General features: G+C 37.2%; 2 protein-coding genes across 2 annotated transcripts in view; one reads left to right on the forward strand and one right to left on the reverse strand.

Moving 5' to 3' along the window:
- Positions 1-19,910, reverse strand: part of ANO3 (anoctamin 3) — a 99,578-nt gene that overhangs the window by 13,526 nt on the left and 66,142 nt on the right. The window contains exons 12-15 of the mRNA XM_063293127.1: positions 19,825-19,885; positions 1,779-1,861; positions 1,140-1,280; positions 833-997 (exon numbers count right to left, since the gene is read on the reverse strand). Of these exons, the coding sequence (XP_063149197.1) occupies positions 833-997; positions 1,140-1,280; positions 1,779-1,861; positions 19,825-19,885 (450 nt within the window). The remainder of the gene's footprint in view (positions 1-832; positions 998-1,139; positions 1,281-1,778; positions 1,862-19,824; positions 19,886-19,910) is intronic.
- Positions 9,650-14,220, forward strand: MUC15 (mucin 15, cell surface associated). The gene is made up of 3 exons (XM_063293115.1): positions 9,650-10,313; positions 11,585-11,740; positions 13,957-14,220. Exons 1-3 carry the CDS (start codon positions 9,650-9,652, stop codon positions 14,136-14,138), a joined length of 1,002 nt encoding a protein of 333 aa, XP_063149185.1. The 3' UTR covers positions 14,139-14,220.

Raw genomic sequence — 19,910 nt, forward strand, 5'->3', positions numbered from 1 at the left:
GGAAGCTGGGATTGCTTCTAGTTCCTGAGTTGGCTAGAATGTATGACTGCTCTATCATGTGAAGAAGGCAGATAGCAATCAATAAATGGTCTTTCTCAGCCATGGTCCCTAGCTGTGAAACACCTGCTGCAGAGTGGCCTGCCTTGCATCTGCCATAATCTCATTTTCAGCACTAAGCACACTCATTTCCCATGCCTTGTACATCATCTCGTGATGCTAACAGTGTTTTTGTTTAGTAGATGCTATGCATTCTTCTGGATTCTACTTTTAAGCAAACATTTTGAACTCTCTTTGCTGGTATAGCATAAGCTGTCTAGAGAACCATTGTTATTAGACAATCTAAGATAGTTCAGCAATTGACTGTGTGTTCTAACACTCTTTGAACATTGATGCAATTATTGTATTTTAAAACCCTTCAGGAAGCTCAGGTTTATGTACAAGGTTCTTTCCCCACATTCATATTATAGTCATGGCAACATTGTGGGGACATTAAACTGAAAGATAATTAATTAACTCTGAATTCCATAGCACAGTAGGAATCTTATCCCAGTTCTTTGTCTGACATTTTTATCACACTAGCTCTTGATATTGTGACAGACTTGGCATTTTAACCAGATAGTTCTGTGTTGTTCTTAAGGACTGAGCAATTCAATTTCTAGTTGAACAGGAAGAGATTCAGATATAAAATAGTTTCTAAATTAGAATAACTTCCATTCAGATTTGTTGAGATCATAGCAAACTGACAAACATGGTGTACCAATGTCATATTTTAATATATTTCCTTTAATATATCTGGACTATCACCCACAGTAAAAAACAGTCAATAACTTACTACATTAAGGGACATGATGATTATAAAGTTGATACAGACTCCAGTGCCTGAGGTTGCAAACTGCCAGTACATTTTTATGAAATACCACTGGAAAGAGGCAAACCGCTCCATAGCCACGAGGCGATAGACCACCACTGCAAACACTGCAGTTAGCACTAATGAAATCTGCAGACACACAAAATTGCGCATTAAGACAGAGATTGACTCCATTGTTATTATTTGACTTATCTGTATTATTCATTAAGTCTGAATTTGGAACAAATTAACCATCTATACAGACATGAATTAGGCATTTTCAGAGATTTACCATGAAAAATATTCCTGACACAGATACCATCAGTCGACTAAGTTTATCAGGGAAAGGTTGAAAAGGTTCAGGTTTTCCTGTTATAGGATTTACTCGTTCTACTTGAGAATATTTTGCTTCAAACTGGGGACGAAGTTCTTCCTGCAATTACAAAGATTTAGTTTAGACTAGACATGCTTGTGTGTGGATATATGTCTGCATTGGTATTGGGCTTATATGCGTGTATATCCAAGTGCTAGGGTTCTGTTGGCTGCAACAACAAGCTAGCATTATCATAAGTGGAAACACATTCTAGGAAAACTGTTCCTGGCATGAAAATGCAATATATTAACTACAGTATATATAGAAGTGATGGAAATATCTATATCTCTAAGCTTAATCCAGTCAACTGTCTATTATTATTCTAATAATAGAATTTTCCATACTTGATCATTTGTCCGGTTGAAAACTTATTCTTTGTAGTATGTGCTATGGTTTTTATATATAAATGCTCAAATGACTAGGTATAAAAGAAATCAAACTGAAGTTGACATTCAATAAGTATAAGTTGTTAAAGAGGCGGACAGGTTGTTGGCTACCTGTCAGTCTTGAAAATCAATTAATGTTGATACCCAAACTGCTATTTTAAAGGAATCTTACCTCTTCATCTTCCCAGTCTATGAGATCCCAGTCATAAGTAAGTACAGCTCGTCGTCTTTTCCAAAACTCTAAGAAGACTGTAGCTGTGAAAAACATGATTTATATGTCAACATCTTATCCTGTAGGTGATTGCCAATTTATCGGTCCACAATTCCAAATTCATAAATTAATTCTGAGAAAATTGAATTTTCTATTTTTCTGAATGCTTTTAAAGTGTAATGTAGTTATGATAGCTAGAGGCTGGTTGTAGCACAAGCATTGATCCAGTTTCAGAAGACATGTAAAGCCAAAACCTATATTGTTTCACTTCCATATCCCTTTTAAAAAGGTGAAACAGCATTAAATCCAGAAATTCAGGTATTTTGCACTGTTAACCAACAGTATAGTATAGGGTCATTCTCAGAACTGGTTAAGAAAAGTTGCATATTGTTTTTGTGTGAAAGTCCATGGTGTTTGATTTTCCAGTTTTAAGCTGTATATGACATACTTTGAAAAATAACCAAAAGAGAAGCTACATCTGCAGGCTTTTCTCTGTATAGTAATTATTCATAGTGCAATAATAAACTACTTATCTAATGACTACTAATCAGGAAGATACATACATACATACACCTACACACCCATACTTTCTCTAAGATTTTTCTAAGATAAAATCTGCTTTTAAAATGGAGCAAAGAAATAAGATAATGATAATCTAGCCTGCATTATTCCACTTGCCCCATCATCTACTTATCACCTAGCCTCTTAGAAACTGGCTGAGAGGGATTTTTTGTTTGTTTGTTTGTTTTTCTCCTGGTGCTTTTAAAACCCTTTATGAAGCTGTTCATAATAGCTAAACTCTCCTAGAAGCAGGGCTAGCTTTAGGCTAAGGACGAGTAGGCACTGGCTTGGGGCACCAAAATTTAGCAGTCATCAGTGCCACCTCTCCTTCCAAATCATTCTAAAAATACAAATCTTCACATCAGCACAAGATGGCAACATCAGTCAATGTGGCCGAGGAGTGCCATATAACCTTGAGTAGGCACTGCCTAGATGGCTATATTTTCAGCATTATAAATATTCAAGAAAGACTGGATGGTTGGGGACTACATAGATAAGCCTTTACCATTTCATTTCCCCACAGCCACTCCTCCAGCTTAGCAGTGCTTGCAGAAGATTTCCACTGATCTCTGGTCCTCTTTTTCTGAACACCATTTTTGCTATGTTATCTAATTCTACTTTTTGATTTATCTCACTCAAGAGCATTGGCCAGTGCTAACATGACAGGTTACCCTTCAGGTCACCTTAGGGAAGACAACTCTCCCTTTTGTGATGTTTTCTAGAATCTGCAGGCGGGTGGAGGGATTAATAGCAGGTCAATGGAGGCTCTAACCTTGGCAGATTTCCTGGGAAAAGGAAACTTAAAACTTTTGCACCAGATTGCTTGAGTTTCTTGAGAAGCCATTGCTTTACTGGAAGCTGATGTAACAGGACAGAACATTCATTCATTCATTCAGTATGGCTGCCTATCTCACCAAAGCAACTCTGGGCAGGTAACAACATTTAAAAATAAAATACAGATACCAACAACAACAACAACAAAATCATAAACCTCAATACGTATAATAGCAACTGAGGAAACCCAATAAGCCACAAACAAAGAACTTCAGAGGCTCCAATTAGCAGTCTGATGTTCCCATGTCCATGAATACATCTGGGTCTTCAAGGATATGCAAAAAGCCAGCAGGGTTAAATGTTTCACTTTGGCATCATGGTAGTTAGGAATACAGATCCATCTACTTAAAAGGTTACACATTGGAAAGGGGACAACTTCATAGAACTGTATTTGTCTACTAGCTGTATATTCTTTATGCATTTGAACCTCTGTCATTATCAAAGTCATTTTGACTTCATATTTGGTATACACCACTCATAGTCATGTTTTGAGATGGGTGGCTGTATAAATTTAATGAATGAAAATAAATAAATAAATAAATAAATAAATAAATGGAATCCATCATAATAGGACTCCACAATATTCTTAAACATGCTGTTTTAGGAGATGAAAGTTCAGATAATACTGAAAGGTATTAGGTGACAGCTAATTAGGGGAAAGGTAGGGGAAAGGTAACAGCTCCACCTGGGGATGGTTGGCACCACAGCACCCCCTACTGATTGGGATTCCAGTTCCTCTTGGGTTTTATATCTGTTTATTCTATTTATAGTTCTAGATTGTAATTTTAGGTTTATACATTTTTATTATCTTTTATTGTAAACCACCCAGAGTCCCCCATTGGGGGAGATGGGCAGTGATATAAATTAAACAAACAAATAAATAAATACAAAAACATGTACCCTGTTCTGGCACACAGTGGCTTGTCTGAAGAAACTATCTGAAGTACTCTATGAAGTACCCTCAAAGACTTCAAGAATTTCAACTAGGAACAAATCCAACACATTTCAGTAACACCTGAGTTCCTTTCTCAAAACACTGGAAAAAAACAATCTTCCCAAAATAGACTCTTGAAAATACTGGTGGGGAACCTGGCACATTGAAAAGTCATCACATATAGGAAAGGAAATAAAGGTATACCTTACAGGAGATGTTTCTAAACAAGAAGAAACACTTGTTTATATAGATTTATTCAGTTGTAAAAGTTAAGGTTAATATCCTGAGAAGCACTGGTAGAAAGGATAGGCAAAAGGCGACTCTTCTTCCCTTTCTACTCCATGGAACCTCACCAAAAGAACCAAAACTGTCCTACATGTCATGGGATACATAGGCCAGAGTTCTACTTATTGGAAAGAGCTTGCCACCTGATTTGAGTGATCCTCCCCTTTCCTCAACTTCCCTCACTAGGGTCATCCTCCTTTAGGAGAGTTCTTGTCTATGAAGAGATATGTTTTAGGATTTCAGGAGAGTGCATGGGGCTGGAGAAGATGAAAATGTTGTTCTTTAAACAGGTTCCTCCCTCCGGTTAGTAGGTTGCATCCATATATATGTATATACTGTATGCATGTATGCATGTATGACCAACACCTGATCCCTGAGTAGCATTCTCCTCCCTCCTGGAAGAAAAAGGAAGGACAATTTGTGCCAGTTCTTTTCTTTCCATTAAGCCCTCAGCCCTTCAGAGTGTATTTGCAGAGTTACACAGGAATGCAGGCAGAGAGAAGAAGTGTTGAAGATTGTTTCCTTCTGAGTTCAACCAGAAGAAACACCTCACTGGATCAAAAGGCTCCTTCTGATGGAAGAAGCCATTCTGTCCATGGGAGGCTTTTGCTGGAATCAACACATGAACAGAACACTGGACTTTGGTATTGTAGTGTTGTACTGTAACTTGTGATCTACAGTTTTTGTGATGGTGCTGCCAGTCATGAAGGATAAAAATGTACTGAAAGATATAAAAGCTCTGCTGGGCTCACTTTTGTCATGTAATCTGACATCAATCCTTGACGTATGCCAAATAAGAAGAGCAATATAAAGTACAAAGCTGATTTGCTTTTTTTTTTAAACTATACGAGCAAAGAAAATTGATTCCCCATTCAGGTTGCAAAATTTAGATATAAGGTTTAGCAGCAATGCTGCTTCAACCTGAAACAGATTGAAACACAGTGGGTTGGCTAAAACACTGACAATACTTTAACCATATATTTAAAAACATTTTTTTTTACTTTTTTTTAAGACAATCAATTAAAACAGCAGCAGCAGCAGCAACAATAGTCTTTTGGATCCTCAGCTCAAAATGCCAAATAGTAAAAATGCATATTACAAAATTGCCAATCCATTCCTAAAATCTTCCCTCCCTCCCTCCCTCCCTCCCTCCCTCCCTCCCTCCTTCCTTCCTTCCTTCCTTCCTTCCTTCCTTCCTTCCTTTTTCTCTTTTTCCTGAAGATCATCTTTGGAAGCATTTCTTCTTATAGAACATATCACACATCATTGCTGGGAGCATCAGAATTATCTATCCAATTGATTTCGATAGTTTCACATTCTATGAATGGTATGCTTTAACAATGACTAGTGAGAAGCAGGTCATTCTGGTTCTCAGGTGCTCTGTTACACCCAGAGAAATAAAGCCCCACCTTATTTCTTTCCTACTCTGCATTCCTGACCACTGCAGCATTGATACATTTACAATACTTGCCTTCTCCTCTTTTCAACAGACTTCTAAGCTTAGGCTTCCAGTTTAGGAGCAAATAATTTCAGCACTTTCCTAACATTGTTCAGCTGAAAAGGTAAGAGAGTTTCCTTTCATGGCTTTCATTCAACAGTTTTACTTGCAGTCAACTTTCGTAAGAGTACTTGGTTAGAAACATCTGATTGTGTCAGCTAGGTCATGCCCAGATCACTTAGACAAGCTAAAAGAAATTTGAAAATAGCTTATTTAATTGATATTTTGTTTATAACACCTTTTTGTCTTCATTGGTAGAAAGTCTAGTACTGCAAAGTAGTGTAAAACAGTAACTGAAGTAGCTCAGCATTATTTTAAATGCTTAATGCTAACTTTTTTTTCACTATGTGTACATAGAAGACTATTCCAACAGTCCAACAGGTAGGCAACATTCTAGCTCCAGGGTTATATCCCTGCCAACTTTCAAAGTTTAGATTTCATCATTTACATGATCACATAAAAAACAGCCCTCTTCCATAACAATGTAAAAATATATGCAAAAATATATGCATTTCTACAGTGGGAATGAAGGATTAAAAAAACAAACTTTTTGGCAATCAAAGCTAACAATGGAATAAGAAAAGATTATAATCAGAATTTTACATGCATGGCTCATATTTTAGTAATTTTAACCTTCATGCAAACACATATTCCCTGTATATCACTGTATACATATACAAGCCATATAGGGTCAGGTAATTAAATGTACTGCCACTAATGTAATAACTTAATACTATATTTATTTTATCTTTGTCGCTGACTCTTGTGAATATGGATCTTGAAGCATCCGCAGCAGGCATTTACAAGCTAGTATGGACTATTTTTAATTCTAAACTTTTAACACAAGTTAGATGCCCTTTTTATGCAGAGGGAGTGAAAGAAAGAGAAGAGAAATAAAATATTTGACTGATAGGTGTGTATTCTTACTTCATGGCAATGAAAACAAAGACATGTAGATCATCTTTCTGCAAGATTGTTCCAGCTAACAATTACGAGACTTACCAAAGCCTAAGTCTGATTCTAGTCTGGAAGTGGTATCTGGGCTTTTTTGCTTGGACTAATTCTTGGTGGGTAGGGTTACATTTTTAACTGAGAATGAGATTTATCATTATTTTTATTTACTTTTTCAGTTTGTTTCCTGTTGCACATATTTACTATCACAACCCATCTAAAGGGAAAGATGGGTAATAGTCTAATTATCTTTGAGATCTAAGAGGCTTAGGATCTTATAATAACTTCAAGCCAAATCAAGGCTGGGAACTTACAGACAGGTGGCCTGAATTTACAGACACCAGTTACTGAAGCCTTAGCAACAGTAACTCATGCCATCAGGTTAGACTAATGCAATGTACTTCACATGGGGTTGTCTTTGAAGACTCCTTGGAAACTGCAATTGGTGCAGAATGTGGTTTTCCACATCTTGGGTGAGAACTGCTATAGCAAGGTAATACCTATATTGTGGGGACTGTTTTGGCTTCCATTAGGTTTCTAGGTACAATTCATAGTGTTGATTTTGACTTTTAAAGACCTCCATGGCTTAGCTCCCAGAAACTGTCCAGGTAGAACTAATACATCCTATATGCTCATCCCATTCAAGGATGACTGGTATTCCCCATATAAAGTAGATGAGAACTGTGCGGCCTTTAGACAATGATTTCTGTAATGGTCCCCACTTCGTGGAATAGCTTTCCCCCAAAGTCCAGGCTGGCACTGACTCTGGGTTCATTTCATAAGGTTGCTAAGATGGAACTTTCTTCAGGGCATTGAAGTTTAATGCCATGTTGCTATGGTTGATTGTATTGGCACTTATGGTTATTATTTTATTGATTCTATTGTTTAATATTGTTTCTTTTTGGACTGTTTTAATGGTATACCTGTTTTATGGTGTACATGTTATAAACCACCATAAGTAATTCCACATTTGGAGGTATGCGAATGGAATCAATCAATACATTTCAGTTTGTGTGTGTCCACGTGTATATATGACACTTTCAGAGGAAAAGAAACATTTGTGCAAAGTTCAAGGATATGTGTTTTGAATATATTTCAGATTAAATTACAAAACAATATTTGAGTACTTACTAAAAGGTCAAATTAATGTTTTATTCTTTCTGTTTGTGATTTTATAGTTATTGGTTCTGACAGAATAATGCAGAGTATGACAAATAATTTATACATTCAGTCAGTGAGTTGGTAACCCAGAATAAGCAGATTAATTATATATTGAATACTTTCACTTATGGGGACAAATTAGCCAAAAAGATTTGAGTCAGTTAACAAGAATAATAGCTATATTTGGAATAGAACTAGCTAGATAAATAGATATTAAAAGTAACAGTAGCATATAATTAGTTTTTTCTGTATTTGGCTAGATGGCAAAATAATTACAAGCCAATAAAATGAGAGCCTTTTAAATTTAGCCTGATCACATTCACAGAAATAGTCTGTGATGTATTAAACATATGTTGAAACTAAGGCTGGATATAAATGGAAGTGCAGTTCACATGTCATGTTAGACTAAGAAATTATTCACAATTCAGCAAAATTTGATCGTTTTCATTTCACTTTTGCTTAAGTCTGTTTTCAGAAAGCAAAAGCAATGAAATGAAGCTGACAGAAAGCAATTTCTAGTTAATGTGTAATGGAAAAGTAAAAAAAAAATAGAAAATACATTCTAGCTCAAGAGTAATGGTGGATGTTCAATCCTGTCCATGAAATTGTTCAGCTAACATGGGGAAAAAAATATTTTGAATAGCAAAGATGTGAGAGAAAAATAGAGTATTCAAATTAGGATGGGGACTAAAATTTAATAAGGAAGAAATATGTTCCAGGTGCTACTTCCACATAGCATTCAGTTACATGAAGTGACTGCGAATGATGAAACATAACTTGCCCTTTAACATGTGAAACTGCTAAATATATTCTGGCTTCTATGTGCCTTTTAGCTTACCCCATGTCAGATGCACCCTTAATCTTCTTGCATTAAAAAAAATAATTAAAGACTGATACAATATTTGAGAGAATTGACATATGTAGTTTATGTAAAACTAATATAAAATGGATTTAGATGGTTAGGTACATCTCTATCATGATCTCATTAAACTGGGTCCAGATCTCACCAAAATATAACCCCAGATTGCAGTAAACTTGACCTGGTATTAGAATGTTGCAAGGATATTAGTAGAATGGGAGAAGGGTAGCATATTTTTAGCATTTCTTACCAATGGGCTTTATGTTCATGTCTTTGGTTTATATTAAGTGGAGTACCCTTCAACCTGTCTTCTACCTCAGTCCCTGGCTATGAAGTACAGTCATCTACCCCCTCTATGACATCAGATACATAAAATTTCTTACATTAACATTCTGTATAATAAAGAAACAAAACCTCCTTAGGACAGCAGTAAATTTGACCTGGATAATATGTTCTTAACCCTAATTGCACAGATCCTGAATGTATATGAAACATAGATATATCTCCATATTCCTTAGGAAAATATTGGTCTCCATCGTATGAAAGAGTATATAAACAGTTCAAGTTAACAAGTGACACATTTTTTTTCTGATTTACTGGAACTTCCTGGTCACATTCAGGGTATCATTAGTGGAATAGCAAGATATTCTCTGTGAATATATTACATTCCATCAAGAACTCAATGAATTTTTTAACATGTTCCCCTTAGGCACTCCATACCAAGAAACAAGTGTTGGGACTGCAAAAAAATGCCAACAACTGAGGGTACATTGTTCATTTTGCTGCTGATTAGTCTGCAGTGGGCCAGAAATCACAGTGATGGTGCAGTGAATCCCTCGCCTTCAAGAAGCAGGGTAAACAGCACTCCTATGAATCCAACTACATTTAGTGTGGCCTCTGGTAGAACCCCTGCTGTAATATTTACAGCATCTAGCCATATCAGTGACAGTCCAAACAAAAGAACTGTGACAGAAAGCAATTCTCCAAGCAACAGTACCACTCCAACAACATCTCTTCACAGTTTGTTATTACCAACAACATATCCACTAACTTTTACCACAAAAGAGGTGAAGCATTCTTTGACAAGCAGCAATAGAATATCCCCTTCAGGGGTGCCCACAACCACTTCTGGAAATTATGAAGCCACCACTTACATCAAATCATCTGAAACGGAATCAAACAGTGTCACCACAGCCACCCACAACATCAGTTTTACGACCATGGTTTCCCATAATGCAACTCAAATAAATGGTATAGCATTTCATCCTACCAAAAATCTATCAGATATAACAACTATGTTATTAACTACTAAGAGTAGTGGTGTTACAACTGAATTATGGATAAGTGCTCCAGCAACAAATCTTCCTCCCAAAGCAACTGATGGCTCTACAGAAGCAAGAGAAGCCGCCGAAGGTAACTGAACTGTCCTTAATTAATGTCATCACACAATGCTGTTAGCTATGCAACTGTACTGTATCTACGGAAGGCAGCTTACTGTTGTAGTTTGACTTTAAAGGCAATTTTTGATATCTGGCAAATAATTTTTAGAAACAGAACTATTTATATTGTGGAAAGAAAACATTACAAAGGAATCTGATTTTATACTTACGTGAGCTTAATCCTATTCTTAGTTGTATCAAAATTATGGCTGAGCCAGTAAAAATATTCCCATCAAAACTGCAGCCCATTGAGTATTATTTGAATAGAATGGAACAAGTCTAAGAACAAACAAGCCCATTTGTCATTAGAAGAGTGACAATAATTGTAGCTTTCCAGTGTTCAGTTGACTGTGGGACTGACATGTTAGATGTTCATCCACATTTTTATATAGACTTGTCCAAAGCATTCTAAGAAAGATTTAATTTCTCTCAGGTGGGAATTCTTTTTCCGTCTATACTTTTTAACTAATTTTCTTCATTCAGTGCATATTCAAAGGGATGTTGACAAAAATATTTTATTAGGATGTATATTTTAACAGAACTAATTAAATTTATTATAATTTGTATTCTTACTCACCCCATGTTTAATAATGTTCTCCTTCTGCCTCATTAAACATAATTGAGTGGCAATTTTTAGAAGGAATCTCAGGGCCATGTCTAAGACGGTGGGAGATGCACAGGCTGTACAGCTTTAAATTTTCAGCTTTAAATTAGTATTATGCCAAAATGAACCAAAAACAAAGGTCTTCCTCTGTGGACTTCTTTCTCTCTTCCCTCCTTCCTTAATAACAGGCACTTTGCAATCACTCCAGAGCCTCCCTGATTACTAATATGATGTTGGGGGAATCCAAAGCAAAACACAGAAGTTCATTCTTGGTGTTCTCCATGAGGGCTTAACTATATGGAGCAAGGTAGGCTGCAGATTGCTGGAGAGATGACTGTCGAAAAAAAGCTAGAACATTCATACCCACTCCTCAGCCACCTTGTAATGAATCTTTTTTTCCCTCTTAACATGAACATTTCAACATTATCTTTTCCTCTGGATTTTTTTTAAAGCAATCTCCTTTTCATTAAAAAACCAAAGGAAAATGCAGAAATAAATGTTTAGGACAGCATTCATTTAAACCTTATCTGTGTCTATTGCTGAAAAGTTCTGGATTAAAACAAAACAAAACAAAACAAAATTTCATTGATACTGAATGTTATTTTCATGAAGATGGTTATGTTTATTGGTTTGTTTTCCAGCAAACCCTAGTAATGGAGTAGTAATCTTCGGAACAATTGTGGGAGCAATGTTAGGATCTACACTGATTGGCCTGGTTGGGTATTTTATCTGTCGAAAGAGAAAACCTGAATTGTTTGGACATCAGCGACTTTATGATGACACAAGGAATGATCCAGGTAATAAGGTATTTCAAGATATGGAGGCATTAGAGTTAAATGGATTTTGTTGTTTGAAAGTACTGAGGAGCTGATGGTTTTGAGATATGTTTCAAAGGATACATTTTAAAAAGAGGAGGAAGGGAAATCATAAAATATATACTGTACATGCTCAATTCCTCTTCTTCTTTATGCCAGATATGTCAATTTTTACATTAAGGGATCATCAATTCTGCCTGGTTGCTTTATTGCCAGAATGGGACAACATTACATTTTTGAGGGCAGAAATGGATGCTGGGTGTTACTAATTTCTCTCACATTGCAAATGCGACCTTTAACCTGTGGTTTGAAAGTACTAGTTGTTTCCTTTTATTTCACCTTGAATGCTCTCACCCATTTGGATAGGAGCACTTTAGTGATGGGTTTTTTTTACAACTTTTCTTGTGGAAGAACTTCAGCATGTGCTGGTATGAGGTGGATTACCTTGCAGAGTAACTTGGATTGGGAAAGTGAAGGGGAAAAGGCAGATGGTCCTCTCTGGGTGACAGACATAGAAGAGGGGATGACTTCCTGTCCAATTCCTCTGGCTGTGAGGTGCTTGCTGATGGGAATCCTGTTGAGAGGGGTTTCTAGTTGGCAGATGAGGACATGTTGGTGGGAAGGAGGTTGAATGGTTAGACTACTTACAGGGACTGAGGGGAGCTCCTGAGTCCTGTGCAGAATCAGCTATCAGGGATTTTCTGTGGGCTGGATGGTGGTGGTGTATGTGGTGAGTGCAAAGGTCTCAGAGCATAGGAGTAGGTGGACTGAATATGGGGGGTTGGAGTTGATGGGATTGAGGGCAGGCAGGAACATCACAGTTGTAATGGGCAGAGGAGGGTTACGGTGGGAGAAAGAGGTCAGGTCATGTATCATACCAGTTCAGCTTTCCAGCCACTTGCACTCATCCCAAATGCCAGGTCATTGAATTAAAGGCCCTGGTTTCTGACTGCTGCTGTTAAATGCCAGGTGTGCCTCAATAAGGCTTCCTTCATCCACAATTTTATCATGAGTGATAGGGCAGACTTGGTGGTGTATTAGTAAGATCTGAAAGGGCGGTGGGGAGGGATGGTGGTATGTGTGTGTTCCCATCTTGGAATTATGCCCATCTGGGTTTTGGGTTTGGCATTAGCCCAAACCCCTAGGAGTCTGGAGTGACTTTTGTCATAAGGAAGACTTTAATGATCTCTAGAGGTACTGCTCAGTAGGTGCTGCTCAATCTGAGACTGTTTGTGAAAGAGAGACCAATTGGGATTGTTGCTGCAATACCAGCTTCCCTGCTTCCCTGCCCAGTTCCTGTGGTGGGGTTTTCCAGGCTTATGGTACTGGGAAGTTCCAACATGCCTTCACTCAGTGTGAACACTGAAGTGACTTTGGAATTCATTGACATCATGATGACCCTGAATCTGAATCCAGGTCACTAAGGGCCCAAATAATTTTGGTATTCACATGTTGAATCTGATTTTTGCCTCAGAGTAGTTATAACATGAGCTGTAAGATATTAACATCTACCCTTTATCAGATCACTGTCTGATTGGCCTGAATTTTTCTTGTGCTGCTCCCTCAAGTGGGACCTATTTAGTAGGCCCACCTAGGCACCTTATGGATCTTGTTAGTTTCTAGAGGGTGCATGGGGAATTTCCTGAGAGTCAGGTGGGCAGTTCAGCTGAGGCCTTAGTCACCACCAGTAACGAGCAGGTCACAATGGCTCTGGATTAGATTGTTCCTGAGTGGCCTATCTCTATTCATCAATCCTGGTGCACCCTTTGGTTTATTGAGGAGCCCTGGGAAATTAAAGTGGCAATAGCATGGTTAGTAGAATATAACTATGTCTGAGTCAAAGGTTACTGGTTTGAAACCTACTTTCCAAGCTTCCTATTTCTACCTATGCTTAATTTTTTTAATAGGTGCAGTTCCACATTTTTTTTGCAGTTGTAAGATGGGCATCTATCTAAATAGATATAATAAATAAATAAATAAAAATAAAATTCCCAGTCACCTGAGATAGAAGCATTTCTGAAAATATGTTCTCATATGTGGGGGTATCCACATAATTGTATGTATGTACATATGTTTTGTTCAGTGCAGAACTTTGTATAGATCTTATGTTAAAATAACTCCCATGATATCTTTAACATTCTGTCCAAGAAAGTATTGCTTAAAACATGTGTAAATAAATATAAATGTATATCTTGCAGTTCTGCGACTAGATGCTATACCTGAACCTTTCAGTGCAAACTTTGGAGATCTATCCTACTACAATCCAATGGCAGCCAATGAGAATGCTGCCCAGAACCACAAAGAAACATCATACGATGCAATTCCAATGGATGACATATCATCACAGCCATCACCAGAAATGCATAAAATCAGATGTTAGAGTTAAAAACATGTACATCCTGTTCTTGCTTCTGGCCCATATGACATTTGAATGTGTGTAAGAAGTGATGATTGCAGGTCATGTCATACCATTTTTACCACTCCTTTGCATATGTGGGTGCAAGTATAGACGCAATCCCATTAGAAGAAAATTGAACCCTGATGCTGACAGACTGACAGGTATGGGTCGACTTCTTAGGAACACTGAGTCTTCCATCTGAAGTACCCTTTCTTCATTATTTGATTGGTAATGGTTTATTGATGGACATTTGATGCCTATGCTGTTACCCACCAAGTGATAATCCTACACACATGAACTGGTCATAAATGCAAGGTCTGCTCCAATTGTATTATTTTTTATATTATATTATTGTCCATACTATGAATTAAACAGAAACAATCCACACTAGCTCACATCAAAAATGTCTGCATAGTTTTCTTTTAAACCCAAATAGTTTTGAAGTCACTATTAGTCATGATTGAAAAATAGAGGATCATTTACAGTCACTGTGCTTCAGTCTCAGAAATGCTGAACTTCTTTGCTCGACAACATCCCAAAAATATGTGCTAACTTCTGTTGAAAACATTATACTGGACAAAAAGGATTTTTTACTTTTAAAAGAGAGTAATATTTCAACAATTCAGCCTCTAAATGAAATTATCACGACATTAGTGATAATATATATTCTAGTAAATCCCCTGCCATAATTCTTCCAAATACTGATCCTAATGACATTCAGAGATGAGCAATTTTCTCAAGGAACTGCTTATTTAATTCTGAGCAAGTAAACTCTGTTTGTGGCACTGCTAAATTCAGTGGCAAAAATGATAAGTTTTGGCAATGTTGCTTTCCCTCCTTTTTCAAAAAGGGGTGTTTTCTGCTCATAAATCATAAGTCTCTGGAGTGCTTTTTCTGTACTTTGCTCCAAGGGGGAAAAAATAAGCTTACAATTTTACCTCTGCCCATTCTCGTGACATCACCAGATCACCAGCCACCCTCCAGCTTTTCTGGCTAAAGATCTGAGAAAAATTAATGTGCAGAAAAATTGCCCTTCCCTAATTTAACTGGAGGGTAATTTTGTCCTAACAGTTTTTCTACTGAGGCAAAGCATCCTAATTTCCTTTTATATGTTACCTAATTATTATTGGTAGGTTAGTTTAGAATCAATAGCAACATTCCCCAAGTTGGTGTCTACCAGATGGGCTGGAATTACAACTGCCCAAGTTGCATGCTGTCTGGGAATGCACAGAACTGTAGCTCCAGTTTATCTGTAGAACATCAGGCTGGGAATGAAGGAAAATTGCTACATACCATGTGCTTACAGATGATTGTGCAGAAGAATACTTGGCTTCAAGGCTTTTTATCCTTTTTTGCAGATAAATCAAGTCTCAAAGGGAAGCCAGACTATTGTAACTGATTTGCACATCTTGAGCCCTTAGGGACAGTGTTCACAAATGCCATGACTCATGTACTGTTGCACCATGCATTGGGATGGGAGGACATAAGGGTGGGGTTGTGTCATATGTCACTGTGGTTTTATCTTCTTGTGGCTTGCCATGGATACTGCCATTATGTACTATTGCTTGAAGCTCTGGTTCTGCTGTTCAAACCATTTGTACCAGAATAGTACCAGCAGTTTTTGCTGGGCACAAGCTGTGCTGTGTGTATATTTTCAGTTACATTGTAGCACACATTATATCAGGATCATTTCAAACTGTTTGGGAAAGCATTTGGTGGCCAAAGCTAATTTTGAGAAAAAAAGTTACACCTGAACATCTTCAAGCAAAAAAAGATATATAATCAAGAGGTATCAAAATGCTACTGTCCTTCTAGTAACTTAAAATGGTATGTCTTTTTGCTTTCTTGTCCTGTTGCTTCAGTGTCATTTTAGGGCTTCCTTGTCTTCAGAACATGATCCAAATTAATAAAAGGACCACATAGAAAATGTAATGACACCAAGCTGCCAATTTTTTTAAAAAAATATCTCTTTGAATTGATCTTCCCTAAAAGGGAAGAAAAGAAGGATTACATTCCAAGTTGCCAAAGCAGGATTCTTCTTATTTTGCCACACAACACTAATAGTTTCAACTTTGCCCTTGTCAAAAATTAATCTTGGTTCATATTATCAAAATGACTGGGAATCCAGATGCTCACAGGAAGCCATGCTGGAGGACTGGGGGTGAGGAGGCACGCAATGCATTTTGATATTCTGCCAGATGCAGACTCAAATGGTGATAGGTTTCATTTGCCCTGCATTAGTCATACTAGGTTAAAACAACATCATTATATTCTATTTCTAATCATCAGTGAAAGAAAAGTATCAACGTTACTGCTGTAGCAATTTGCAATTCATTCTCTGTTTCTATAGCAGTTCACTCATTTCAATTCCATCAAAACTGTTATAATTTTATTTAACTAACACCTTCAGATAGAAAATATTTTTCCTTTACTGTAGAAAAGCCAATTTGGTGTAGTGGTTAAGGTGCTCATCCAGGAGACTGTGAGTTCTAGTCCTTCCTGAGGCATGGCAGCCAGCTGGGTGATTTTGGGCCAGTCACTCTCTCTCAGCTCAGCCTACTTTACAGGATTGTTGTTGTGGGGAAAATAGGTGGGAGAATTATATCCTTGAGTTATACAAAATAAAGCTGGGTTAGAAATCAAATTAAAAAAGGAAAAAAATACATAAATTTATAGTCATATAACTAAAAACAAGCATGTCACTGACATTATGTCTTGTCTAGTTTCCAGACTTGAAAAATCTTACAGAAGTTTGGTAGGAAGAAAATAGGTAAATTTTCTCCACCAGTCATACAAAATAAAAACAAAGCAAGGCATTTAAAATAAATACCACCACAATAGTGATAACGGCAATAATAATTAGAGGTAGATCTCTAAGAGCAGCCACAGTGCTTTAATTCTTGTAGAACATGTAATTTGGATCAAAAGCTTCTTTTTATGAAACTGTACGGTGAAGACACATTTGTTTCTATACTGCAAGAAACAGCACAGGAACTACTCTAAATGATGGCTCCTACGCCTGGCAAGATGGTGATGATGATGGTGACGACAATTTTGTTCTTTTTCATACAAGAACATTAGCAGGCACTGGAGTGCAATGGATAACAGGTTTTGCTCCATGGCACGTGATGAGTTATTTGTTTAGGCTGGAGAGCTTAATCTGTTCACCTGGCTAGATTGCATAATCTATTTCACAAAGTTGAGGTGAAGATGAATTGCATAGTCTCATGCATTACGAGGACCTTTTGGTGGAAGGACAAAACACAAACATTTATTTACTGAATGTCTTTGTTTTCCTGCCCAAATAAAGCTAAAGTACACAATTATAATTACAACCTCACTGAAAACTTGCCAATTAAACACACACATGCACACACACACATCACTAACCCCCAATCAGTTAAAACGTCCTTGATTTTAGAAACAAAATCAAAGGTCAGACTCCTGCCTGAATGATAATTATTGTGCTTGCAAGTAGAACAACAGCCCAGAAGGGGAGCCAGCTGAACCTCTTTGGCAAAGAATTGCAAAGTCCAGGAATAGCCACCAGGAAACTTCCTGTCCCACGTTCACCAACTGTGCCTGTGATATAATGGGAAGGAGAAAAGAGCCTATGCTGAAAGCTCTAAAGGCAGGGGAGGTTCATACAGGAAAGTGGTTCTTCAAATGTGAAAAGTAACACCTTGTCTTCTAAGCCTCTTCTGAGTCTCAGGTGTTTTATGACTCAATTTTCATTTATTATTTTCCTACACTGAGATACCATTTCTATTTTATTTTATTTTATTTTATTTTTAAGAGCACCTTGGGTAAAAACACCTTATTTTTAAAACCTCCACCTTGAGGATCTGTGGAAGTTGCATGAATTAGGGAGGATAGACAAATCTATTATTCTTTCAAGCTTCATTCAAATCATTATTTAGTTCCCACAGATATTTTTCAAGGTGCTAAAGAAAGTCTGGAAGAGACAGCCCTGGCCTGATTGCCTCCTTCTGTGTACAAGTTTGTTTTATAATCTGGACAGTGGTTATCTTGTTCTCTATATCTGCATATAGAATTGGGAAAGCATGGTACTCAACATACAGGTATGTGGGACAGTTGGGGAGGACCTCAGGCATATAAGAGGGTGATGCACATAAAAAATGGGTGGAACTTCAATGATACCGTTCTGGCCACCATCCTGACTTTTTTGACCATATTCCGTGGACGCCCATGGCCTGAGATGCCAAGAGTCAGAGATGGGATGAAAAGTAAAGGAACAGAAAGAGCAGACAGGATAGGTACAAGATAAAGGAGAAGAGATAAGAATGCAGAAAGGCAGAGATTTTAACCCATCTTTGTAGAACCTTAAAGAGAATTGTTCTTGCAAGGATTTACTTGTCAAAATATTGGCTGCTGGATACTTATTTTAAACGTTTTAATCCAAGTCCCCAATTCTGCATGGAAGAAATCTACGTAATGTCACCTGCTTGGTTCCTTTTGCTATACAGGTAGTCCTTGGTTAACCATTGCCCTGTTTAGTGACTGTTTGAAGTTATGACGGTGCTGAAAAAGTGACTTTATGACTGGTTCTCAAACTTACTGCCATTGCAGCATCCCTGCGGTCATGTGATTGCGATTTGGGCACTTTGCAACTGGCATGCATTTACAAGAGTTGCAGTGTCCCACGGTCATGTGATCACCATTTGCAAGCTTCACAGCCGGCTTCCAACAAGCAAAGTCAATGGAGATGCTGGCAGAGAAATCACGAATCACGGTCACATGACATCTCACTTAACAACCATGGGTGATTCATTTAACAACTGCAGCAGAATTAACGTCGTAAGTCCTGCGTGGTCACGTGACATTATGCTTAGTGACTGCATCACTTAGTGATGGAGTTGCTGATCCCAACTGTGGTTGTTAAGTGAGGACTACCTGTATCATCAGATGGCCTGTCTCACTTGCACATTTAAACATGTCCTCCTCATTTCAAAGAAGATTCCATGTAATAACAGTGAACACTCTATATTTTAACTGTTCCTTCAGGTGTGGAACAGTTGCATTTGCCCCCTTCCCTCCACCAAGACACAGAGGAATCTTTCTGAAGTTTTGTTTTGTTCTTTTTTTAAAAAAAAATCCATCCATGTAAGGTGGCTTACATCCTCATCTTCCACAGTTGTCAGCAGCCTGTCCTTCATCAGAACCATCAAAGACTGCCTTTATCTTTTGATACAGGAATTTTCTTACACAGAATACAGACATTTTTCTAAATACAAGTTACCTGACATTAGTGCTTTTTAAAAAAGTTAACTACTGTTATTTGAATGCATGTTTCAATAACATATTTTGTTTTACTCATGCATTTTTTTGCAGATTTTTTTTCTTAGGAAACAATGCTATTCTTTGTGCTGCTACAAAATCCATTAGAAATTGAACATCCAAATTTGCTCCAAAGGGATTATATGGCAGAATTCCCTTTTCATTTTATACTCCTTAACCTTAATTGTAGAAAAGTAGATTTCAGACATGCAAAGTACATGTATCCCATAAAGATATATGTCCCAAATGACTGTTATCAATAGTTTTAAAATATAATTTTCCATACTACATTTTACTTCAACTATTAAGTCCATTGAGTATAGTGCTTTCTGTTATTTTATATTACTAACATTAAACAATAACAACTTACCCCATATAGCCATAAAAATGGCAAAGAAGACAGTTCCTCCATTATCAAATAAGTATGTAACCTTAGGAGGAAATTAAAAAAAAATA

The sequence above is a fragment of the Candoia aspera genome, chromosome 1 (genome assembly GCF_035149785.1).
Source record: "Candoia aspera isolate rCanAsp1 chromosome 1, rCanAsp1.hap2, whole genome shotgun sequence".
In the NCBI taxonomy this organism is placed as follows: Eukaryota; Metazoa; Chordata; class Lepidosauria; order Squamata; family Boidae; genus Candoia; species Candoia aspera.

Bases quoted from the DNA above. Each gene is read 5' to 3' on its own strand.
- MUC15 (XM_063293115.1), top strand. From the start codon at position 9,650: ATGCCAACAACTGAGGGTACATTGTTCATTTTGCTGCTGATTAGTCTG. The intron at 10,314-11,584 runs GTAACTGAACTG...TTTGTTTTCCAG, and splicing joins AGCAAGAGAAGCCGCCGAAG to CAAACCCTAGTAATGGAGTA. The intron at 11,741-13,956 runs GTAATAAGGTAT...TATATCTTGCAG, and splicing joins TGACACAAGGAATGATCCAG to TTCTGCGACTAGATGCTATA.